Source organism: Hylobates moloch, unplaced genomic scaffold (assembly GCF_009828535.3).
Source record: "Hylobates moloch isolate HMO894 unplaced genomic scaffold, HMol_V3 SCAFFOLD_10, whole genome shotgun sequence".
NCBI lineage: Eukaryota > Metazoa > Chordata > Mammalia > Primates > Hylobatidae > Hylobates > Hylobates moloch.
Window position 1 is genome coordinate 82,427,092 of NW_026652285.1, and position 26,490 is coordinate 82,453,581.

At 43.5% G+C, this 26,490-nt stretch overlaps 1 protein-coding gene and 1 long non-coding RNA gene across 4 annotated transcripts in view; one reads left to right on the forward strand and one right to left on the reverse strand.

Moving 5' to 3' along the window:
* The window catches only part of LOC116475534 (uncharacterized), a 137,458-nt gene that overhangs the window by 33,050 nt on the left and 77,918 nt on the right, over positions 1 to 26,490 (forward strand). The window contains exon 5 of the long non-coding RNA XR_009215386.1: positions 22,233 to 22,391. This is a non-coding gene — a long non-coding RNA (uncharacterized LOC116475534). The remainder of the gene's footprint in view (positions 1 to 22,232; positions 22,392 to 26,490) is intronic.
* The window catches only part of TXNDC8 (thioredoxin domain containing 8), a 34,710-nt gene continuing 21,222 nt past the window's right edge, over positions 13,003 to 26,490 (reverse strand). The window contains exons 4-5 of one of the 3 annotated variants that reach the window (XM_032164844.2): positions 14,009 to 14,074; positions 13,127 to 13,234 (exon numbers count right to left, since the gene is read on the reverse strand). In XM_032164844.2, the coding sequence (XP_032020735.1) occupies positions 13,208 to 13,234; positions 14,009 to 14,074 (93 nt within the window). In that variant the 3' untranslated portion in view covers positions 13,127 to 13,207. The other 2 variants (XM_032164841.2, XM_032164843.2) reach the window with 2 other exon arrangements.

The following is a 26,490-nucleotide window of genomic DNA, read 5'->3' on the forward strand; positions in this document are numbered from 1 at the left end:
GCACAGTCTTCTCACCCCCTGAAGGTTTCCATCTGCCTCACCAGACAGAGGTCTGGGCTGAAAATGCGCAATGCATCAGCAATAATACTTATGATCTTTACTTGAAAAACTTTCTCGGAAGCAAAATGCTTGTTTTGTGTGTGTGTGTGTGTGTGTGTGTGTGTGTGTGTGTGTATGTTTGAAGAAATAGGTCTTGCTGTGTCACCCAGGCTGGAGTATAGTGGCTGTTCACAGACGCGATTGTAGTGCCTTGAACTCCTGGCCTCAAGCAATCCTCCCTCCTTAGCCTCCTGAGTAGCTGGGACTACAGATGCACACCACTGTGTATGGCCAAAATACTCTTGTAATGTCTAAGTATGAGTTTGTTTGACTTTGAGAACTGCGGTTTTCAAAAATGCTCCCTCATTCTTAAGGTCTCAGGTCTACAGTTATCACATCAGGAAGCCATCTCTGACTTCTGGCAAGTTCAAATTTCCTTTCCTTAGGACATGCTCACAAAGCATGAGTGCTTCTCCTTCATAGCACATCCCCTTACAAGTGCATTTTTTTAAAAAATGGACTTTATTTTGGATTTTTAAAAAATTTATTTATTTATTTATTTTTGAGACAGAGCCTTGCTCTATTGCCTATGCTGGAGTGCAGTGGTGTGACCTCAGCTCACTGCAGCCTCTGCCTCCTGGGTTCAAGCGATTCTCCTACTTCAGCCTCCCGAGTAGCTGGGACTAAAGGCACTTGCCACCACGCCCGAATTTATTTATTTATTTTTTGTATTTTTTTTTTAGTAGAGATGGGGTTTCACCATGTTGGCCAGGCTGCTCTTGAACTCCTGACCTCAGGTGATACACCCACCTCAGCCTCCCAAAGTGTTGGGATTACAGGCGTGAGCCACCGCGCTGGCCTGTAATTTATTTTTAAAAAGTTGCAGAGATGGTAGAGAGTACCTGTATATTCCTCACTCAGTCTCTTGATATTAACATTTTTTTTTCTTGAGGCAGGGTCTTGCTGTGTTGCCCAGGCTGGAATGCAGTGGCATGATCTCAGCTCACTGCAGCCTTGACCTCCTAGTCTCAAGCAGTCCTCCTACCTCAGCCTCCTGAGTAGCTGGGACTACATGTGCATGCCACCACATTTCGTTAGTTTTTGTATATTTTTGTAGAGATGGGGTTTTGCCATGTTGCCCGGGCTGGTGCTGAACTCCTTAGCTCAGGTGATCCACGTGCTTTGGCCTCCCAAAGTGCTGGGATTATAGGTGTGAGTCACCGTGCCTGGCCCTGATGTTAGTATCTTAAGTTACCATGCTGTATTTGTCAAAACTAAGAAACCAACATTGTCACATTACCTTAGACTAAACTCCAGCCCTGTCCACAGCCCCCCGCTGCCCATGCACTGTCCAGGGAACCAGCAGCAAATAGGTGGAAGAACCACCCAGTGCCTGCTCCCCAGGGCTGCAGCAAGCAAGGTGGAGCCAGAGACCACCACCAGACAAGTGAGACCCAGTCCCACTTCCACGTGGGTAAAGCTGCCGCCACCCCGGCCTGTCCAGGACGGCCACAGAGGCCCCACCTTGTCCTGCAAAGGAGGGAGCCTGCCACGCTCCCGGCTCTGCCAGACGCTCCTGCCCGAGGGCCTGCATCCTGCAGTTCCCCAGTGCGGGCTCCCGGTCCCTCCCACCAGGTGCCCCGTCGGTCGTAGGGGACAAATTTCTAACCAGCAGGTACCTACAGGAAATAACTCTTTTAGGAATTCTTCGGAATGTAATTCTTTTAGGAAATATATCTCTCCTAATTGGCCACCAGCACCTTTTCATTTGTCCTCTTGAATAGTAAAACCCAAGTTGCAGAGGCAACTCAAATCAGTTTCGCACCCCACTGTTGCCAGTGGCCTCCATGTTGCTCAAGCTAATGGTCAATATTGTACTTGATCCATTGTTTGGTATAGTTGGTCACTCTCTCTTCCTCTATACGCTTTATTTCCTTGGCTTCTGGGACACTACACTCTGTTTTCTTCCTACCTCACTTGTCGTGAATTCTCAGTCTTCTTTGTAAGTTATTCTCTTCTTCTCACCCTCATAATGTGGAAGTGTCTAGGATCCTTCATCCTCATCTCAATCTATATGCACTCCCTTGAAGGTCATATTCAGTCTTGTGATTTTAAAAGATTTATGTGCTGACTACTTCGAAATTTATATCCCAGGCCGGGCGCGGTGGCTCACGCCTGTAATCCCAGCACTTTGGAATGCCGAGGCAGGTGGATCACTTGAGGTCAAGGTTTCGAGACCAGCTTAGCCAAGGTGGTGAAACTCCATCTCTACTAAAAATACAAAAATTAGCCGAGTGTGGTGGCGTGTGTCTGGAATCCCAGCTACTCGGGAGGCTGAGGCAGGAGAATCGCTAGAACCTGGGAGGTGGAGGTTGCAGTGAGCTGAGATTGTGCCATTGTACTTCAGCCTGGGTGAAAAACATAAAATAAAAATTTATATCCCCAAACCAGGCTTCTCTCCTGCACTGCAGATGTATATATTCTACAGCCTATTCACTGACAGCACTTGGATGCCTAATAGATGCCTCAAACTTAACATGTCCAAACCTGAACCCTGATCTTTCCCTAGAAACCAGCTCCACCCTCAGCCATCTCTGTGAGAGTGGTTGGCAACTCCACCCTTCAAAGTGCTCAGGTATTATTCTTCTTTCTCTCAGGCCCCCCATACAAGCCATCAGGAAATTTAATCCCAATTTATTTATACGTATAAAAAATCCATTTTTCACCCCCTCTGCAGTTACTACCTTGGTCTCAGGTCCATTCTTTTTTTTGTTGTTGTTGTTGAGACAGATCTTGCTCTGTTGCCCAGGCTGGAGTGCAGTGGCACCATTTTGGCTCACTGAAACCTCTGTCGCCCAAGTTCAAGCAGTTCTAGTGTCTCAGCCTCCCAGGTAGCTGGGATTACAGGTGTGTGTCACCACGCCTGGCTAATTTTGTATTTTTAGTAGAGACAGGGGTTTCACTATGTTGGCCAGGCTGGTCTCGAGCTCCTGACCTCAAGTGATCCACCTGCCTCGGCCTCCCAAAGTGCTGGGATTACAGGCATGAGCCTCTGTGCCTGGCTGGCTCCATTAATTCTTGCCTGAGTTACTAAAACAGACTCCTCCTGGTTTTCCCTTTGTCCCTCCTCTGCTCAAAACTTCAGCAGCCCCCATTCTGACATAGAATAAAAGCAAAGTTCTGACGATGTCCTGCAAAACTCTATATGATCTAGTCTTTTTTTTTTTTTTTGAGACGGAGTCTCGCTGTCGCCCAGGCTGGAGTGCAGTGGCGCAATCTCGGCTCACTGCAAGCTCCGCCTCCCGGGTTCACGCCATTCTTCTGCCTCAGCCTCTCCGAGTAGCTGGGACTACAGGCGCCCGCCACCACGCCCGGCCAATTGTAGTTTTAGTAGAGATGGGGTTTCACCGTGGTCTCGATCTCCTGACCTCGTGATCCGCCCGCCTCGGCCTCCCAAGGCGCTGGGATTACAAGCGTGAGCCACCGCACCCGGCCTATATGATCTAGTTTTCTGAGATACTTCTGTGACCACCTCTCCCAGCACTCTTTTCCTCATTCCTACTTCAGCCAGCCCTCCTTGCCGTTTGTCACCTGCTGACTTGTCACCTTTTATTAAATCTACTCTTTACTTATTTATTATTTTCTGTCTTTTTTCATTAGACTGAGAGCTCTTTACGGTAGAGGATCTTTGTTTATTTTATTTTTTTCACTGTTATATCCTTTCTCACACACACCAGGCACACTCTGTCTTGGGGTTTTTGTTCCAGCTGCTCCTTTTGCTTCAATTCCTATTCTCTCCACAGAGTTTGGCTAATTTCCTTACCTCCTCAAAACCTTCGCTTAAGTCTTACCTTCCCACCTGGAACTACCCAACAGGTTCTCCTTGCCCGCTGCCTAGACAGAGCTGATTTATCAAGACAGGACAATTGCAATAAAGAGTGTAATTCGGCCGGGCGCGGTGGCTTACGCTTGTAATCCCAGCACTTTGGGAGGCTGAGGCGGGCGGATCACGAGGTCAGGAGATCGAGACCACGGTGAAACCCCGTCTCTACTAAAAATACAAAAAAAATTAGCCGGGCGTGGTGGCGGGCGCCTGTAGTCCCAGCTACTCGGAGAGGCTGAGGCAGGAGAATGGCGTGAACCCAGGAGGCGGAGCTTGCAGTGAGCCGAGATCGCGCCACTGCACTCCAGCCTGGGCGACAGAGCGAGACTCCGTCTCAAAAAAAAAAAAAAAAAAAAAAAGAGTGTAATTCACACAGAGCCAGCTGTATAGGGGACCAGAGTTTTATTATTACTCAAATCGGTCTCACCAACAATTAGGGTATGGGGTTTTTTAAGGACATTTTGGTGGGTAGGGGTCAGTGAATTGAGAGTGCTGATTGGTTGGGTCGGAAATGAAATCAGAGAGAATCGAAGCTGTCCTCTTGCATTGAGTCAGTTCCTGGGTGGGGGCCACAAGACTAGATGAGCCACTTTATCAATCTGGGTGATGCCAGCTGATCCATCAAGTGCAGGGACTGCAAAACATCTCAAGCACTGACCTTAGGCTTTACAATAGTGATGTTATCCCCAGGAGAAATTTGAGGAGGATCAGAATCTTGTGGCCTCTAGCTGCATGACTCCTAAACCATAATTTCTAATCTTGTGGCAAATTTATTAGTCCCGCAAAGGCAGACTAGTCCCCAGGCAGGAAAAGCATTTGTTTTGGGAAAGGGATATTATGTCTTTGTTTCAAAGTTAAACTATAAATTAAGTTTCTTCCAAAGTTAGTTTGGCCCACGCCCAGGAATGAACAAGGACAACTTGGAGGTTAAAAGCAAGATGGAGTGAGTTAGGTTAGATCTCTTTCACTGTATCACTGTAACAATCTTCACAGTTACAATTTTGCAACAGTGGTTTCACACTGAGGCCAACTGACATCTTATTTACCTGCCTCTTTCACCCCCCTATTCCTGATCCTCTTTATCCCATCTTATGTTTTCATTTGTTTTGCAAGACTTGTCACCTTTTATTATAATCCGCTCTTTACTTATTTATTATTTTCTGTCTTTTTTCGCTAGACTGTAAGCTCCTTAAGGTAGAGGATCTTTGTTTATTTGTTTCACTGTTGTATCCTAAGAACTTTGATCCATGCCTGGTACATAATAGATATTAAATAAATGTTTACTGACTAAATGAATTAATCAAAACTGACCTGTTACATATACTGTGTCTTCAAAAACTTGCTCTATATTCTTTAAGCAAAACTACTAAACTGTTAAAACTCATTCCTCCTCTACAAGAGAAAGGAATCAGGAGAGGCTAGAGAGACTGAAGAAGTCTTTTGGAGAAAAGAGAAATGTTTGAGTCTTCTTGAATCACCCCGTGTAGATGGCTACATATACGAGTAACATTATGGTGCTATCGTAGCAGTATCTCAAACGACCACTCCATCACTTACTAGCTGTGGAGAACTTAGACAAATTCTAAATCTTAGTTTCCTCATCTATAAAGTGGCAATCATGATAATATCAATTTCAGTCATTGTGAGACTTAGATGAGCAATGTAAATTGAGTCTGAGGTATATTGCTTGGTACAGTGCTTGACATATAACATGCATACAAGAAGAATGAACACTATTCTGCACAGAACCTTAATAGACATTGAATCTATAGCCCAGAGATGTGAAATGAAGGTCCAGAGACATGGGAAATGCGTGTCTGTTTGTTTTGGTTTCCCAGGGTTGCTTGGGAGCCTTGAGAACACTACTGCCTAAGAGTGCTCAAGTGTCTTCAGGAGGACCTTCTGCCCTTGCTGAACACACCGAGAATCAAGACTTCCCAGGTGGCAACAGTTCTGAGCTGGGCTAGCTTCAGGAAGGCCTTCAACTCTGGACCAAAGTGCTATTCAGAATATTAACCCATGGAGAAGGCCAACTGCCTTACTCCACTGTTTTTTCTGGAGATGAGTAGTTCTATCCAAGCATGTTGTCTGAAACCGTTCTTTCCCTTTCTCACTGGAGGAAAGGACGCCTGATACTAGGGCTCAGTCATAAAAATGTAATGTGAAAAGTGATTCTGCTCCTCAGATGGGCTTTTACAAACTTTGTTGTAATTTCTTCTTTCTTTTCTTCTCTCTCTGTCTCTCTCTCTCTCTCTCTCTCAGAGCCTTACTCACTCTGTTGCCCAGGCTGGAGTGCAGTGGTGCAATCTCGGCTCACTGCAACCTCTACCTCCAGGGCTCAAACAATTCTCCTGCCTCAGCCTCCTGAGTAGCTGGGATTACACCACCATGCCTGGCTAATTTTTGTATTTTTAGTAGAGATAGGGTTTTGCCATGTTGGCCAGGCGGGTCTCGAACTCCTGACCTCAGGTGATCCACCCACCTCAGCCTCCCAAAGTGTTGGGATTACAGGTGTGAGCCACTGCATCAGGCAGAGTAGTTTCTTTTATTGAGCACAATTTTTTTTCTTTCTTTTTTTGTTTTTGAGACTGCATCTTACTCTGTCACCCAGGCTGGAGTGCAGTGGCATGGTCATGGCTCACCGCAGCCTTGACCTCCCAGGTTAGGTGATCCTCCTGCATTAGCCTCCTGAGTAGCTGGGACCACAGATGTGCACCACCACACCTGGCTAATTTTTGTAATTTTTGTAGAGACAGGGTCTCACTATGCTGCCCAGGCTGATCTCATTCTCCTAGCCTCAAGCAGCCTTCCCCCCTCAGCCTCCTGAAGTGCTGGGATTAGAGGCATGAGTCACCGCACCTGGGTGACAAATTCTAAATGAGCTTAGCCTAGCACTGTATGTTCGTTAGTGCCCTATGCAATTTTTTTTTTCCTTTGACACTGTCAGGGAGGACCTATTTCAGATTTAGCTGGGCCAACTATGATTTTGGACAACAGCTAAACAACTGGACCACACAATAGTGCTTACTCAGGAGTGGGGTTTGAATCCCATGCTGAGCTTTCTCACAATCCACATGTGAGGTCTCATAATAGACCCTGGAGTGTGTTCTGCTCCTGTGAAGTGTGGGGCTGAATAGGAGCACCACAAGCTGTGGAAAGCAGCACAGAGAACATTATTTCTGAGCTCAAGCATCACTCCTTTGAAATAGTACAAGTTGGTCCACAGTGAAGATGGGTTTTTATAATTTATTTATTTATTTATTTTGAGACAGAGTTTCATTCTTGGTGTCCATGCTGGAGTGCGCACGATCTCGGCTCACTATAACCTCCACCTCCTGGGTTCAAGCAATTCTCCTGCCTCAGCCTCCTGAGTAGCTGGGATTATAGGCACGTGCCACCACGCCTGGCTAATTTTTTTGTATTTTTGGTAGAGACGGGGTTTCACCGTGTTGGTCAGGCTGGTCTTGAACTCCTGACCTCATGATCCACCCGCCTCTGCTTCCCAAAGTGCCAGGATTACAGGCGTGAGCCACTGGGCCTGGCCTTTTATTTTTTAACTTTATCTTTGGAGACAGGGTCTCACTCTGTCACCCAGGCTGGAGTAGAGTGGCATGATCTCAGCTCACGGTAGCCTCCACCTCCTGGGTTCAAGCGATTCTCCCACTTCAGCCTCCAGAGTAGCTGGGATTACAGGCGTGTACCACCATACCTGGCTAAATTTTGTAATTTTAGCAGAGTCGGGGTTTCACCATGTTGACCAGGCTGGTCTCAAACTCCTGACCTCAAGTCATCCACCAGCCTTGGCCTCCCAAGGTGCTGGGATTACAGGCAGGAGCCACTGTGCCTGGCCTGTAGATATATTTATGAGTGGGCCTTTTAGAATCCTTACTCCAGCTTCTCCTCCTAAGTGTTGAAAAATCAAACAACACAGCTGCTAATAGACTATGATGAGAACTCATCTTCTGATGGCCAATCGAGCATGCTTTCTAATACTGAATGTTACTGTGCTAAACTTTGCTCCTATGCAAACAAATGCCTCTGAAAAGGAGACACTTTAAGCCTTTTAGGGGGCCTACTGAGATTAGCTGGTTTTTTCCATTTTCCCCAAATTCCAGCACTGCAGACTCTGGCACTGTCCCTCTGCCCTCCATTTTCAAATCACTGTTTTTTCTGTGTTATCAGCCTTTTCTTCCCTTGGGTATCTAACAGACTCCTCCTAGCCTTCAAGCCCAGCCTAACTGTCATCTCTTCCCAGAAGCCACTGAAATGCAATCCCATTCCCTGCCCAACCTCCAGGCAAATCAATCACTCTTACCTGTTTTTCTACGTCACTTTGCCTTTGTATAAATATTGATTAGAGCATCTGTTACTGTAATTCCTTTAGCTTTGTTTGCGCATGCCTGTCTCTCTTGCTGAAATGTGAGCATCTCAAGGAGAATATTCATACTCTATGCATCCCTAGGATGGGCCTACTGCTAGCATCAAACCACCCCATTAATGACTGTTGGATGAATGAGTGAATGAATGATGGGAGAAATGGATTTTGGTAAGAACAAGAAAGGCTTTGGAGAAATAAGACATAAAATGTGTGCTGGGTGGTGATAGCAGATTAGGATGAGGAAAAAAACCTGGGTGAGAAGGTACTGAAAGTGAAAGTGAGGAAGGTCCCAACTTGGTTTTTGACCCACCTCACACTTTTCCAGGACTAGTGGTGAGTGTGCCCAATATAAATGTTTGGGGAGGAAGATTTTAAATTTAGACTGAAATTTGTAAATCCTAGGTGAATAAATGTTAATGATAAGTCAGAACTTTCTTAGCATGTTAAAAGTGTGTTCATTGGAGATACAAGAGCTAGGTAAATTTTTTTTTTTTTTTTTTTGAGACAGAGTTTTGCCTCTATTGCCCAGGCTGGAGTGCAGTGGCACAATCTCGGCTCACTGCAACCTCTGCCTTCCGGTTTCAAGCAGTTCTCCTGTCTCACTCTCCCAAGTAGCTGGGTTTACAGGCGCCCGCCACCACGCCTGGCTAACTTTTTTTTGTATTTTTAGTAGAGACGGGGTTTCACCGTGTTGGTCAGGCTGGTTTTTTGTTTGTTTGTTTTGTTTTCGAGAGGAGGTTCTCACTCTGTTTCCCAGGCCAGAGTGCAGTGGCACGATCATGGCTCATTGCAGCCTCAAGCTCCGTGATTCAAGCCATCCACCCACCCCAGCCTCCTGAGTAGCTGGGACTACAGGCGTGTGCTACCATGCCTGGCTAATTTTTAGGTTTTGTAGATATGGGGTCTTGTTGCATTGCCCAGGCTGGTCTCAAACTCCTGGACTCAAGTAGTCTTCCTGCCTCAGCCTCCCAAAGTGCTGGGATTACAGGCATGAGACCCGATCTCTGGTCCTAGATAAAAGACTTTGTTGTGGTTAAGTGATGTTCTTAACTTCACTGGGAGGAAATAATGCAGTAAATCTGGATACGTATTTTTCTTTGCATTTTGTCATTAATGCAAACTTTGAGAAGTGAGAGAACTGTGCTTTGGAGCCAGGAGGTTGGGGCAGATATTGTTGAGTTGTTCGGTGCACATGGAAGAAATCAGGAGGCTGTCAGGAAAGATGGTGGGCTTGCTTCAGTGAATACTGCAGGGTACTATGCTGGAGTAAAGCAGACTGCTGGCTTAAAGGGCCCATGGGCTCCGATGGAAGAACTGCAATATATATATATATATTTTTCCCGAGACAGTCTTGCTGTGTCGCCCAGGCTGGAGTGCAGTGGCTTGATCTCAGCTCACTGAAACCTCCGCCTCCCAGGTTCAAGCAATTCTCCTGCCTCAGCCTCCGGAGTAGCTGGGATTACAGGCACCTGCCACCACACCCGGCTAATTTGTGTATTTTTAGTAGAGGCAGGGTTTCACAATGTTGGCCAGGCTGGTCTTGAACTCCTGACCTTGTGATCCACTCGCCTCGGCCTCCCAAAGTGCTGGGATTACAGTCATGAGCTATCATGCCCGGCAGAACTGCAGTATTCTTTGTGGAGGTTAAAAAGAGGCCCCAGGCCAGGCATGGTGGCTCATGCCTGTAATGTCAGCACGTTGGGAGGCGGAGGAGGGCAGATCATTTGAGCCCAGGAGATCTAGACCAGCGTGGGCATTTTCGTGAAACCCCATTTCTACAAAAAATACAAAAATTACCTGGGTGTGGTGGCACATGCCTGTGGATTCAGGTACTTGGGAGGCTGAGGCGGGAGGGTCATTTGAGCCTGGGAGATGGAGACTGCAGTGAGCTGTGATTGCATCACTGCACTCCAGCCAGGGCAGGGCAACAGAGTGAGAACCTGTCTCAAAAAAAAAAAAAAAAAAGAGAAGAGAGAAATGATCTAGAGAGAGAGAGATGATCTAGATACAGTATGGTGCAAAGAATTGGGTAGATCGCAATTATGGTTTACAAACTTGGGCATTAGCCCTGAAAGTTCAAATTGATATGTGTTACTCTAAGCCCCTCTAAATGAGGTCTTATTAAAATGAGGTCACCATTATATGCCATGTTTATAAGCTTGACTATACAACTTTGCTTAAACCTTTAGTCTTAACTTTGGCATCATAGAGCTGGGGTCCAATGCGGATTTTTCTGGGGAAATTTGGGCAAGTCATTTAACTTCTTTGTGTCTGTTTTCTCCTGTGCAAGAAAATAAGGATAAAAGTAGTACCTCCACTATAGGTACTGGTGTGCTACAGCTAAATCTTACCAGCTCATGAGGGCCTATTGTGTACATCTCTTCCCAACTGCATGCTCAGTGATGCCACTGGGTAGCTTGAAATCTACCAAGTATTTACACCACAGAAATTGGCAACCACTTCAGACCAGGCAGTATTTTTCTCCCAGAGAACCAGTTGTTAAACATTTCTCAACACAATTCCACTTATAGGATTGCTGCAAAAGTTAAATGAGGTAATGAATGCAAAAGGTTTAGGATATTGTCTAGCAAATACACTAAATATATATGTGAGCATGGCATATACAGATTTTTATCAGACAACTTTAGCTTTAAATTGTTATTTTATTTTAAAAGTTTATTTTTTGCAGTGAGTACAACATTTTAAGTCTTTTCAGCCTCTTGCTTTTCCGGGGTTCCCACCATCTCCACCCCCACCCTTATAATGGGAGCAAAATTGCCTTTATTGTTGTGATCCTGCCCCCTGGCTAGAGTTGTTCAGGAAGGAATAGTCTGGCTGGTCTCTTGAAAGAAGGAGATAATACATGCTTGGGAGTTATTGGCAGGGACTACTTTCCAGCACGAAGACTGGAAAATAAAGAACATCTATCTGTAGCAACATAAAGGATGATTCAGATGAAAAGCAGAGGACAGAAATACTTGGAAATATCCTGAGTCCCCCATAGCTTTCCTCTCCCTGCTTCTAATCTCATGTGAAGGCTGACTGTATCTCTGCATTTGGATTCCACGAATCAAGTTTTATTTTAAGTGCCTATTCCAGTGTTTGGCAGAGTAAGTGCTCAATGCATATTTGTTCTCCTTTTCGCTTAAACTAGTATGTGCTGGTTTCCTCTATAGCCCAAAGATTTTTTTAAATTTTTATTTATCTGTTTATTTATTTTATTTTTTATTTTTGAGACTGAGTCTTGCTCTATTATCCAGGCTGGAGTGCAGTGGCATGATCTCAGCTCACTGCAGCCTCCACCTCCCAGGCACAAGTGATCCTCCCACCTCAGCCTCCCAAGCAGCTGGGACTACAGGCATGAGCTACCATGCCTGGCTAATTTTTGTATTTTTTTTTCTTTTTTATAGAGATAGAGTCTCGCTATGTTGCCTGGGCTGGTCTCAAACTCCTGGGCTCAAGTGATCCTCCCACTTCAGCCTCTCAAGCAGCTGGGACTACAGATGCAAGCCACCATGCCTGGCTAATTTGTCTATTTTTTGTAGAAACAGGGTTTCACCATGTTGCCCAGGCTGGTCTCAGACTCCTGGGCTCAAGCAATCCACCTGCCTTGGCCTCCCAAAGTTTTTTAAGATTACAGGCGTGAGCCACTGTGCTCTGCCTACTCCAAAGAATTCTAAAAAAGCATATGGAGCCTATGCTTTATCAAAATCTCAGTTATTAATGCCTAGGAAAGCCAGCTCCACTCTGTCTATGACTTAAGACTCCAGTGTTCGTCTGGTGGCAGCCTCAGCATAGGCACAATTAGTATAGTATAGAAGAAACCATCTCCTCTGGGCTCTAAATGTCTGAGTTATCTGTTTTTTTTTTTTTTTCCAATAGGCAGTAAAAGGACTTTCTGGTTTGTATGTGTGTGGGTCTGTGTGTGTGTCTGTGTTTATAGGAGGACTTTAGAAAGGGAGTGAGAGAGATAGAAAAATGACAGCGGTCAAACATAAAATGATGCCTGGGCATGGTGGCTCATGCCTGTAATCCCAGCACTTTGGGAGGCTGAGGCAGGAGGATCACTTGAGGGCAGGAGTTCGAGACCAGCCTGGACAACATAGTGAAACCCTGTTTCTACTAAAAACACAAAAATTAGCCAGGTGTAGTGACGCCTGCCTGTAATCCCAGCTACGCAGGAGGCTGAGGTGGGAGAATAGCTTGAACCTGGTAGGCAGAGGTTGCAGTGAGCCGAGATCATGCCACTGCACTCCAGGCTGGGCTACAGAGCAAGACTGTCTCAAAAAAAAAAAAAAAATGATGCATTGGAGAAGAATTTTATACCATAAGAAATGGCTGAATGGGGGGAGGCTTTCATATATTCAAAGTGCACGAAGGCATTAAGGCATTTATTTGTTCCTTGACCACTGGGAAGAATTGGATCTTTGCTGATCTCTGGAAAATCTTGATGACTTGGTATTACTTAGCTGTGCAGGACCTCTCTTGTGAAGGTCATAAAAACACTGCCCAAGGAGTGTGCTCAGAGCAAGTGGGAAGCCCAAGTTGGAGAATGGAAATGACACAATCTCTGATATTGCAACAGTTTTTAGCAATTTTGCAGTGAGATTGCATTATGGTATTCAACCAGCAAAGCATTAGGAGAGAGACCAATAGAACACTACAATATTTGCTGGAAATGAAAGCATAAACACATTTGCTCTTGCCTTTTCAAATGTCACAAGTGTATTTTGCCTTGGAGATCATCTTACATTAATTCTTGAATCTTGGCTTCCAATTTTTTAGCATCAGCTCCACAAAATTCAAAAATCTGTTCACAAATGCACAAAGGTGAAACATTTATTGATTCAAGTACTGCAAAAATGTTGAGGCTTTAAGGAATTTTATTCCTGAATGAAAAGTTAATCCTACTCATTTCCATCATCTGCAAGACACTTTAAATATAAATGCACATTAAACACATTAAATTCATAATATTTTCATATTTGGATCCTTTCAAAATTACTTATGCTAAAACTTTGCCAGATCTGTATAATTCTCCATAATATACCTTTAATCTAAGATCTAAAACATATAATGATGCTGGAAATAAACAAACTCCATCATTGGAACTTCCCAGAGCTCTTATACATTGGTATCGAGGATTTGTTAATTAATATACACAATCTCCTGAAATCAAATGGCTTGAGATTTGTCATTCCCTGACTTCTCCCCAGGTAAGAGTATTATAGTTCACTGATTCTAAGAAGCACGTGTTCTTTTCAAATGTTTACATCTCTGAATCAGAATGCATTTCATAGTGGATGGTATGTTATATTTCACTTGGAACACTTTTTAGTGGTATATAAAATAAGAATGCATCTTTCACGAGTGTCTTATGTTTGAAGAAAGATGGAATTCAAAGACTTTAGTACTAAATATATTACGTGGTTGAAGACAAGGAAGAGTGTGAGGTTGCGATTGGGTGAAAACTTGAGTTCCCAGTAAGGGGCGGTTGAGCCACCAGGAATAGTGTTAGGACTTTGGGGCAGGGGCTAGAAAAGTCTAGAACTAACTTTAGTGCCCAGTGTGCTGCATGGAGAAACCATCCCCACACCTAAGGCTTCTGCTTCTCCAGGCAGCAGCATTCTGCCTGAGTGTGTCATTGTATTTATTTCTTCAAAGTAAACCCCAGATTTGTAACTCTACCTTGATCCCATTTCACTTACCAGGTTGCTCATGAATCCATTTCTATAACAGCAAATTATTCTTTTGATTCTTGAGAATAGGGTTACCTAAGTGTGGGTGCAGAATTTCATAATTTATCTGAATTGCCTGGTTTGTAACCATCTCCCCTATAACTATTTCTTTTGGCCTTGGCCAGGGGAGGAAGGTGTCAGAAAGGATCTGCGAAAGTTTCTCTTTGCTAAGAGTTAGGTGGCAGCTAGGTGGTGGCTCTTTGGCATGAAGGTTCATGATCCTCTGCAAAATCTGAGGTCAGAGCTCGTGCAGAGATAAGAACTTCTGGTGGGAACATAGGCAGGGCTTGGCTACCTGAATGACCCGTCTTGGCAGGAAGCATGATAAATTCATTTTGCCTGTTTTTGGACTTTTAAAGATGGACGGCCGGGTGCAGTGGCTCATGCCTGTAATCCGAGCACCTTGAGAGGCTGAGGCGGGTGGGTCACTTGAGATCAGGAGTTTGAAACCAGTCTGGCCAACATGGCAAAACCCCATCTCTACTAAAAATACAAAAATTAGCCAGGCGTGGTGGTACACACCTGTAAGTCCAGCTACGTGGGAGGCGGAGGCACGAGAATCACTTGAACCCAGGAGGTGGAGGTTGCAGTGAGCCACGATCAAGCCACTGCATTCCAGCCTGGGTGACAGACAGAGATTCTGTCTCAAAAAAAAAAAAAAAAAAAAAAAAAAAGAATATGGTGCACTGATTCAAATGTAATTGTTTTTAAAAAATAGAAAAAAAGAAATATGGAATTCTATGATATGTATTTTTCTGTGTCTGGCTTCTTCCACTCAACATGATATTTATGAGATGTACCTGGATAGTGTCACTACAGTCATTTTTCAGTGTTTCTTTGGTATTCCATTGCATGAATGTTTATCCATTTTCACTGTGACAAATAGTGCTACTGTGGATGTTCTTGTCCATATCTTTGTAGGGATATCTTTGTGGGCACATAAGCACTGATTTCTGTTGTATAGCTAAAAGTGGGATTGTGGGTTCTGCTTCAGTAGAAGCTACCCCACAGGTTTTGAAATTATACTGCATGTATTTTCTTCTTTCTTTTCTTTTCTTTTTTTTTTTTTTGAGACGGAGTCTCGCCCTGTCGCCCAGGCTGGAGTGCAGTGGCGCGATCTCGGCTCAATGCAAGCTCCGCCTCCTGGGTTCAGGCCATTCTCCTGCCTCAGCCTCTCCGAGTAGCTGGGACTACAGGCGCCCGCCACCACGCCCGGCTAATTTTTTTGTATTTTTAGTAGAGACGGAGTTTCACCGTGGTCTCGATCTCCTGACCTCGTGATCCGCCTGCCTCGGCCTCCCAAAGTGCTGGGATTACAAGCATGAGCCACCACGCCCGGCTTCTTCTTTCTTTTCTTTTCTTTTCTTTTCTTTCTCTCTCTTTCTTTCCTTCCTTTCTTTCTTTCTTTCTTTCTTTCTTTCTTTCTTTCTTTCTTTCTTTCTTTCTTTCTTCCTTTCTTTCTTTTTTCTTTCTTTCTCTCTCTCTTTCTCCCTTTTCTTTTCTGCCACAATCTCAGCTCACTGCAACCTCAGCTCACTGCAATATCTGCCTCCTGGCTTCCAGCGATTCTCCCACCTCTGCCTCCCACCACCATTCCTGGTTAATTTTTAAAATTTTAGCAGAGACGGGGGTTTACCATGTTGGCCAGGCTGGTCTCAAACTCCTGACCTCAAGTGATCTGCTCATCTCAGCCTCCCAAGGTGCTGGGATTACAGGCGTAAGCCACCATGCCTGGCCTGCATATATTTTCAATTTGTACTCTACCAGCAGAGGATGAGTGTTCTAGCTCTAGCTCTGCATCCTTGACAACACTTGATATTGCCAGTCTTTTTCATGTTAACAATTCTGGTGGCTTTAGGGGACAAGTTTGCTACCGAATTCCATATGTTTTACCTTGGTCAGCTTTCACCTGACTTTAGCAATGGCTATATAACTTGTCTCTCTCGGTCTCCAGTCTTGTGCCACTTAGGTCCTTTCTCATCCCTGAAGCTCAAAACCACAAATCCAGGCATGCCATCCTTCTTTGTAAACATCTTCAGTTTTTCCCCATCACCATACAATCCAAGCTTCTTCCAAGGTCTCCCTAATTTTGCCCTGTCTCCCTCCCTGTTGCTCCTTGCCATAAACCTTGAACTCAGATCCATTTGTTCATTTAACAAATACTTAATAAGTGCCTACTATGAGCCACACTTACTGTGAACAAAACTGACAAAATCCTCTCATGAGCTCATCTGCTAGTGATAACTTTTTAGTATTGTTGTATTATTATCCAAAGAATTCCTGACATATACCCATGTTATTTTATAACACTGCTTCCTGTCATCTTTTCTCACTTGCTAATCTTAACCATGCCTCAAGATGGTTTGAGTAACTCATGGAGCCTTCCTTGAACCTTTTCTCTGTGATCCCATAGTACTCTGGGCATCGCAGTATTAACTAATTTTTGTCGTCTATCTTTCCCACTACACCAAGGATGAAGACTGTACCTGAAATTTTTTTCCATATATTATTTATTTGTTTATTTTAGAGATGAGGTCTCGCTCTGTCACCTAGGCTGGAGTGCAGTGATGTGATCATAGTTCACTGCAGTCTTGAACCCCAGGGCTCAAGTGATCCTCCCACATCAGCTTCCTGAATAGCTAGGACTACAAGCATGCACCAATACAGTGGCTTTTTTTTTTTTTTTAATTTTTAAATTTTTTTGTAAAGGCGAGATCTTGCTGTGTTACCTAGGCTGGTCTCAAACTCCTGGCCTCAAAAGATCCTCCTGCCTCCCCTCCCAAAGTGCTGGGTTTACAGGCATAAATCACTGTGCCTGGCTTTATAGTTTTAGTATCTAATCTAGTACCTTACACAGAGTAAGTGTACCATTGATGACCATAGGCCTGTGTTGAGCTAAGTTTCGGCAACTAGGTATTACCTGTCTTATTCTATCTTTATCTTGTCTGCCAAAGAGAAATGTTACATTTGTGTCTCCCTATCCAGGGCTGGGCTTTGCATACAGGAACTTAATAGGTGGAGTTAATGGGTAAGGAGCAATTTACTGATAAGAGCTTATTGCACAGATAGCTTTCTTTTGAAGAGAGATGTATGCAAGGCAAATAGTTTAATTTCTGCCCAAAGTGTTGTGAGAGGAAAATAAATAAATCTTGGGGTCCCCAAATCACGAAGCTAAAGGGAAAAGTCAAGCTGGGAACTGCTTAGGGATAACCTGCCTCCCATTCTTTTCAGTCACCTCTCCGCTCACTGAGATAAATGCATATCTGATTGCCTCCTTTGGAAATGCTAATCAGAAACTCAAAATAATGTAACCATTTGTCTTTTATCTACCTATGACCTGGAAGCCCCCTCCCCGCTTCAAGTTGTCCTGCCTTTCCAGACAAACCAGTGTTCATCATGTAGGTTGATTGATGTCTTATATCTCCCTAAAATGTATAAAACCAAGCTGTGCTCCAACCGTCTTGGGCACATAGCATCAGGACCTCCTGAGGGGAACACGTTCTCAACCTTGGCAAAGTAAACTTTCTAAATTAACCAAAACCTATCTCAGATGTTTGGGGTTCACATTTGGCAACCACAAAGGGATTCTGAGTGGAGGTACCCCTGACCTTTGGCAAATCTCCTATTGGTCCTTGATACCAGCATGAGCTAACTTTATGGCTCAAACCAATAGGACAATTTGCTGAGGCCTGGGAGCACCCCACTCTAGAGAATACCAAGTCTTCCCAAATTTGGTCAAGAGCTAGTTTATTTTGCTGTACAACTCCCTTTTTTTGGAGTTTTACTTGCTTCCAACAAGGAAGGCAAGATTTCCTGCTTTCATGATGATGGAAGGCAGGTAACTCCTTTACAGAGTCTGAGGTTGCTCCCAACAGGGAAGACAAGTTTGATTTTTTTCCTGCTTCTTCAGCGCAAGACCCAACCCTAGGTAAGTAGCTGAATTTGGGTTTTGTCTTGGCTAAAGTTAACAACCAGCTGATCGCCGGGCACGGTGGCTCACGCTTGTAATCCCAGCACTTTGGGAGGCCGAGGCGGGCGGATCACGAGGTCAGGAGATCGAGACCACGGTGAAACCTCGTCTCTACTAAAAATACAAAAAAATTAGCCGGGTGTGGTGGCGGGCGCCTGTAGTCCCAGCTACTCGGAGAGGCTGAGGCAGGAGAATGGCGTGAACCCGGGAGGTGGAGCTTGCAGTGGGCCGAGATCACGCCACTGCACTCCAGCCTGGGCAGCAGAGCGAGACTCCGTCTCAAAAAAAAACAACAACAACAACAACAACAACAACAACAAAAACAACCAGCTGATCTTAATTTCTCCTTATTATTAGCATGCTCAGAGATCACATTGTTTTGTTGTTGTTGTTTGTTCTTTTCTTTCTCCCATCAGATTTGACCTACTGTACCTGACTTGATCAAATCTGGGTGAGAATTCCAAATTATGGGTAACAAGGCCTCTCTAATTTGGCTAAAATTCCTTGCAGCTGCAAAAGAGGGAAAACAAAACAGAAAACCATGCACTTGGTTTCTGTGTTTGCTTCCTGTCTTTAAAAAAAAAAGTTTCTTTCATTTACTTTTCTTCTACCGCATGCCTCCTTCCCCTTTGCCACCTGCAGTACTAGAAAAATCTAGAGAAGGCTTCTAATGAGTTGAACCCCTTTAAAGAATTCAGAACAAAGGTGCCACTCACCCCTTTTGATGTGTTGTGTTTTCTTTGTGGAGTTTCAAGAGTCATGGGCAGATTCTTCTTAGGTCTAAAGCTCTATTTTCCTGTATTGCATGACCTGACCTCTTTGGCTTTGTGGGTACCAGAGATGACCTTGTACTGTGAGAGGTTTTGACCTTGGCGTGTGTAATGGCGAACAAGAACTACAAAGTTAGGGATGGCTGAGCACAGTTTACAGGAAGTGGTCTTGGCTGTTATTTTATTTTTTCTCCTAGGAAGTTGTTAAGGATCCTAATTCTAGTTCAGATATGCATTCTAAAGGATCTTCTCCATTGCTTTTTCTCTGAAAATTAATCTTGATTTGGCTTGTCTGTGTATATTTGCATAAGAGACTGAATTTTCTTAGCTCGGAAGAGAGACAACATTTGCTTCTTCCAGCTGAAAGTTGCCCCTGGGTGACTGGGGCCTCAAGGGAGTGTCTGGAGGCTTGACCCCCCCCCCTACAATATGCTGCAGCCCTACAGGAAAACCCCCCCAAAATTAATTAATTAATTTATTTATTTTTTGAGATAGAGTCTTGCCCTTCATCCAGGCTGGAGTGCAGTGGCACGATCTCAGCTCACTGCAACCTGTGCCTCCCATATTCAAGTGATTCTCCTGCCACCGCCTCCCTAGTAGCTGGAATTACAGGCATGCACCACCATGCCTGGCTAATTGTTGTATTTGTAGTAGAGACGGGGTTTCACCATGTTGACCAGGCTGGGCTTGAACGCCTGACTTCAGGTGATCTGCGCATCTCGACCTCCCAAGGTGCTGGGATTACAGGCGTGAGCCACCACTCCTGGCCTAAAAAGTAATTTAAGGCCGGGCACAGTGGCTCACGCCTGTAATCCCAGCACTTTGGGAGGCCAAGGCAGGCGGATCACAAGGTCAGGAGATCGAGACCATCCTGACTAACACGGTGAAACCCTGTCTCTACTAAAAATACAAAAAATTAGCCGGGCTTGGTGGCGGGCGCCTGTAGTCCCAGCTACTCAGGAGGCTGAGGCAGGAGAATGGCATGAACCCAGGAGGCAGAGATTGCAGTGAGCCAAGATTGCGCCACTGCACTCCAGCCTGGGTGACAGAGCAAGACTCCGTCTCAAAAAAAAAAAAAAATTTTTAATTTAAAAAAAGGCTCATCCAGGAAACACATATAAGGGCTGATTACCTAGTGTTTTGAGCCCTCTCAGAGATAACAGACCTCTGGGGAGAGAAACTGAGGCATGTAAGAGGGTAGAAACAACTCGGTGGTGTGGAGTCCCGCTTACAAGCAGCACACATCGATTCATCACACAAAAGCTCTAGGCCACAGCTCAGTTCCTTTTATTAAGAAAAAAAATGGGAAACCAATAATCTAAGTTCCTTATTAATAATCTCAGTTCCTTTTATTAACAAAAAGAAAGTGGGAAACCAATAATCTAAGAATGAGAAGAAAACAAGGAGAATGACTCCCTTTTCAAGCACTCCGTAGGTTTTATGGCACCTCTGCTTGCCAGAGTTTATGTAAAATGGAAGTAATATGGTCTTTGTGCACATTCACATGAAAGAAAAACGAGTCCTAGGGGTCCATCTGCAAACTTTGGAGTTCCTAAGTTATAGGATCTTTGTGTGTGTGTGTGTGTGCATGTGTATATTGGAAAGGCCTTTATAATTTCTGTAATTTTTTGTTTAATTGGCAATTAAATCCATTTTAATTTCCCTCTAGCACACCAGACATTTTCTCTCCATACTTGATGATGTAAATTTGGCTGATTTTCACCTGAGTTGTTTCCTTTAATATGCAAATTTAAGGCGATTTAGCTGACAATTGTCTAGGGTAGTGAAACAGGTTATCAAGAATTTGAAAGTCTAAGATAGGAAAAAATAGAGTCTTTATGAATCTACAAGATGTACTTCTATTGGCATGCCTAATACATCTATGTATTTATGTGTTATGTTATATAATGTTTTGTTCCTGAAAATATATAACAGAGCTCTAATTAATTGGCTTAAGAAAATAAAAGCACTTGAATCAAATACTTTATCAGGAAAAAAGAAAAGACTAGTCAAATGCTTTTTCAAGTTTATGTAACTTAAGTAAAATCTTTAATAAATAAGCTAGCTTTAAAATTATTGGAAACGTAATATTAGAAAAGTCTTAAGAATTGCCAGCATACATTTTTGTTTGCATTTATTAATCAAGCAATTTCATACTTATCCCTGCTAAACACTATAAGATGTCAAAATTTGGCATAGGGGTTACAAAACTATAAACCCAGCCCAAAACAGAATGAACTTTGCTTGTGTAATTTTTAATAAATAAGACATTGATATTGGTTTAATGAAAATAGTTACATCTTGAATTTAGTAACTTCTAATCTTTTGGCTTCAAGCAGTCTAGTCTACAGGTATTAAAATTTGTTTTAGGAAAGGACTGTTATCATCTTTGTTTCAAAGCTAAACTATAAACTAAGTTCCTCCCAAAGTTAGTTTGGCCTATACCCAGGAATGAACAAAGACAGCTTGGAGGTTAGAAGCATGATAGATTCAGTTAGGTCAGATCCGTTTCACTGTCTCAGTAATAATTTTGCAGTGGTCGTCCCATAACTTTAAATGATGACTATCACAGTTTACATAAATAATCTAGGTAAATGATTAAAATAATTAGGTAAATACAATGGGAAAAATACTTGTAGACAAACTCATCATAATTTAGAATCTAAAGTTATATTAAATTAATAGATATTTCATTATTTCGGTATTTTTCAATAAAAATATATTTTAGGAAAACATTCCTTTTTAAAGAAAAGAAGTGTGTCCTTTTTAAAAAGGGGAACAATTTTTGTCTAATTCAAAGCTTATTTAACGTTTATGTATAAAACAATGTAAAAGGAACCAGGAAATAAGAGTGATGTAAAGAAAGTTACAAAAATAAAGAGGTATATATATATCTCCATACTGTATATATATATATGGATATACTATATTACTATATCCATATATATACTATATATATACTATATAGTATATCCATATATGGAGATATATATATATATATATATGGATATAGTAAACTAATTTAACTTCTTTTCTTTGAGATGAAGTTTCACTCTTGTTGCTCAGGCTAGAGTGCAATGGTGCTATCTTGGCTCGCCGCAACCTCCACCTCCCAGGTTCAAGCAGTTCTCCAGGGAGAGCTGAAATGTTCATGAATATCAAGCAGAACAGGAGTTATCTGCATGGACTGAACTTAAAAAAAACCTGATGTAATATTTTTGACTTTTTCTTAAAATGTTGCTGATCCTTTGTATTGTTTTCCAGAGTCAAGGAAACTTTTGCTTTATTGACAGCTTTTAACAATTTAGTATACTCCTATGAACAAAATTTGGAGCATATTTATTTCTCTCTACCTGATTTCTCCAGAATTTGGAAATTATTTGTGAGTATTCTTAACTTATGGCAATACAGTTATGGCATAAGTGCAATAAGAACCTGTTTTCATTTGTAACAGGACACAATTGGAGAAACCAGTTATTTTACCAAAGCTTTGGAATGGTGTACTTTCCCTTAAGGAATCAAATTTGACTTATGGAAACAATGAAAGTCCCTTGGGAAAACTGGCCTCATACCTTGTGTCTACACAGTTCCTGTACAGGATTCCTGACCTGTGGTAAGTAAAGAATGTCACTTTCTGACAGGCCTAGGAGCCCCAAGTTTATCGTGGAACCTCAAGAGGAGAGGAATTCCCACAGGCATTTGATGGTACAAATCCATCTATGGCTGCGCTCAGCTTTAAAAAAGTCTTATCTGAGATTCTTTCTATGGAACAAAGTTCCATCAAAGTCAATTTAAAAGCCTATGTAAAAAAAATTATTCTTGCTACACTGTATACAAATACTCAGTCCAAGTATAATAAAGCAAATCAGTCCTATCATGATTTGTCTTTAGTAGAAATGGGAACCTGGAGAGAGAAAATTATGTTTCAAAAATTATAGTACATCTGTTGTTAGATTCTAGTCTTGCCTAATGTTTTTCCATTTATATTATTTTCTGCAGTTTGGACTGAATTCTAATTTCTCTTGGCTACAAGTCTTTTTTTTTAGTTGTTTTTGAGACAGAGTCTCGCTGTTGCCCAAGCTGGAGCTCAGTGGCATGATCTTGCAATCTCAGCTCACTGCAACCTCCGCCTCCTGGATTCGAGTGATTCTCCTGCCTCAGCCTCCCAAGTAGCTGGGATTACAGGTGCCTGCCACCTTACCCAGCTAATTTTTGTATTTTTAATAGAGACAGGGTTTCACCATATTGGCCAGGCTGGTCTCGAACTCCTGACCTCAGGTGATGTGCTCACCTTGGCCTCCCAAAGTGCTGGGATTACAGGTGTGAGCCACCATGCCTGCCCCTGCAAGTCTTCGAAATAATGTTTCAATTTTTTTCTTCTCTTTTCCTCCCATTTTTCCTAATTTGGAGTCACTGAAAACTAAGCTGTGCTTTTTTAAAGCCCTGCAAACTGAAGCTAGACAATTTAAACTTCCAAAGAAAATAACAGCAATCTATTTACATACATAAGCCACTTTCTGAAGTCCATGTGTGGACTTCAGAGTAATATGACTTAGGCTGGACACAGTGGTTCACACCTGTAATCTCAGCACTGTGGGAGGCCGAGGTGGGCAGATCCCCTGAGGTTAGCAGTTTAAGACCAGCCTGGCCAATGTGGCAAAACCCTGTCTCTACTAAAAATACAAAAATTAGCCAGGTGTGGTGGCACACGCTTGTAATCCCAGCTACTTGGGAGGCTGAGGCAGGAGAATCACTTGTACCCGGGAGATGGAGGTTGCAGTGAACCGAGACCGTGCCACTGCACTCCAGCCTGGGTGATAAGAGCAAAACTCCGTCTCAAAACAAACAAATAACAAACAACCAACCAAAATGGAGTAATGTGGCCTATACAGATTTTCCAGGGTTGTTCTTTTGTTTGTTGTTGTTCTTCTCCCTTCTTCCCCCTATTTTCTTTTCATAGGATGTGAGGCTTCACAAGCTGCTAAAAATAAGCTTTCCTAATAACTTGGGACCTACCTGTCTAGGAATAAACCATCCTAGCCATGAGAGATCAGATGAAACCTGAGACCAGAGACTCATTTTCTTCTAAAATGATTTCTCCAAAAGATTTTTAAATAGAAAAGGGGGTAAATGTGAAAGGAAAATAAATCTTGGGACTCCAAGATCACTAAGCTAAAGGGAAAAGTCAAGCTGGGAACTGCTTAGGGCCAAACTGCCTCCCATTCTATTCAAACTCACCTCTCTGCTCACTGAGATAAATCCAAATCTGATTGCCTCCTTTAGAGAGGCTAACCAGAAACCCAAAAGAATGCAACCATTTGTCTTTTATCTACCTATGCTGGAAGCCCCCTCCCCACTTTGAGTTGTCCTGCCTTTCTGGACTGAATCAATGTTCATCTTACATATGTTGATTGATGTCTCATGTCTCCCTAAAATGTATAAAACCAAGCTGTGCTCTGACCACCTGGGCACATGTCGTCAGGGACTCCTGAGGCTATGTCACAGGTGGGCGTCCTCAAACTTGGCAAATTAAACTCTCTTTCTTTTTTCCTTTTTGAGACGGAGTCTCGCTCTGTCGCCCAGGCTGGAGTGCAGTGGCGCGATCTCGGCTCACTGCAAGCTCTGCCTCCCGGGTTCACGCCATTCTCCTGCCTCAGCCTTCCGAGTAGCTGGGACAACAGGCGCCTGCCACCCCGCCCGGCTAGTTTTTTTCATTTTTAGTAGAGACGGGGTTTCACCGTGTTAGCCAGGATGGTCTCTATCTCCTGACCTCGTGATCCGCCTGCCTCAGCCTCCCAAAGTGCTGGGATTACAGGCATGAGCCACCACGCCCGGTCGGCAAATTAAACTTTCTAAATTAACTGAGACATGTCTCAGATATTCAGGGTTCACGTTGTTTTCTCATTTTATTCTGATGTCGGGTTATGCCTCTCAAAGGCATGCTCCACTCTGAAATATTAAGGGAGTGAGTTTACTTCTCTCTCCTCAATGCCTTCACTTCTCATGCACTGTTGCAACCCTAGTAATAACTGCTAATGAAAATTATAAGCTCTGGTTTGCTGAGACCAAGAGAATGGGGTGTGGCTGTCCATGCATAATAGAACCAACTAAGCTCAATGATCAGTTTTTAAGTCTTTTATTATGAATATTTTCAAACATCCACAAAAATAAAATAATGACGCGAACCCTCCTATCCCCTGCATTTGTCCATCATCCAGAGGCAGGTTTTTTTTGTTTTTTCGTTTTTTGTTTTGTCTCTTGTTGCCCAGGCTGGAGTGCAATGGCATGCTCTTGGCTCACTGCAACCTCCTCCTGCTGGGTTCAAGCGATTCTCCTGCCTCAGCCTCCTGAGTAGCTGGGATTACAAGCACCTGCCACCACACCCAGCTAATTTTTGTATTTTTAGTACAGACGGGGTTTTGCCATGTTGGCCAGGCTGGTCTCGAACTCCTGACCTCAGGTAATCCACCTGCCTCAGCCTCCCAAAGTGCTGGGATTACAAGCGTGAGCCACTGCACCCAGCCCCGGGGGGGGCAATTTTTTTTAATGCCAAAGACATTCAATCACTTGCAAAAATTCTAGTACTGCTGCTGCGAAATACGAAGGGGCAGGAGACAGTGGTCCCCTCCTCACAAATGGACTTCCGAGAGTACCAATTAGACTGTGGAGTCTGACTAATGACACACTCAAAAGATAATTATAGCAAAATATCTTGGCCAGTTGATATGCAATTTTGGTTTTGATCCTCCTGCCTCAGCCTGCCAAGTAGCTGGGACTACAGAAGCCTGCCACCACGCCTGGCTAATTTTTGTATTTTTTTTTTTTTTTGTAGAGATAGGGTTTTACTATGTTGTTCGGGCTGGTCTTGAACTCCTGGGCTCAAGGAACCCACCTGGCTTGGCTTCCCAAAGTGCTGGAATTACAGGTGTGAGCCACTGTGCCCAGCCACAAGACACTTTTTTTTTTTGGCAGCAGGGGAGGGGGTTGCGGGGGCGCAGGCTGTAGAAACGTATGTACAATATAATTTCTTTTTTCTTTTTTTTTGAGACAGAGTCTTGCTCTGTCACTCAGGCTGGAGTGCGGTGGTGTGATCTTGGCTCACTGCAACCTCTGCCTCCCGGGTCCAAGTGATTCTCCTGCCTCAGACTCCTGGGTAGCTGGGATTATAGACATGTGCCACCACACTCAGCTAATTTTTTTTGTATTTTTAGAAGAGGTGGGGTTACATCATCTAGGCTACGATCAGCTAGGGTGGTCTCGAACACCTGGCCTCAAGTGATCTGCCTGCCTCGGCCTCCCAAAGTGCTGAGATTACAGGTGTGAGCCACTGTGCCTGGCCTGTACAATATAATTTTATATTTTATAATGATATTATATTCTCTTTTTTTAAAAGAGGAGTTTACTAAAGCATTAAATGGTATGAATAAGATGGAAAGAATATGTCTAATAAGAATTTTTAAAATTCCTCTACCTTCTGTGGAGAGGTAGGCAATGTTAATTACTGTTTGGTCCTATCTGGGCCCCTTTCTCTGACTCCTCCCCACCCATCTGTTCCCCAGAGCCATTTGCTTCACGTTGCAGGTGTTTGGACACTTCCCCTTTGACTTTCACAAGACTCAAGGCAGGCTTTGCAACTGCAAGGGACTTGATTAAAGTTTTTGGAGGAGCTAAATAAAAATCAGGCAAGCAGCTTGAATTTATATGCACTCGAA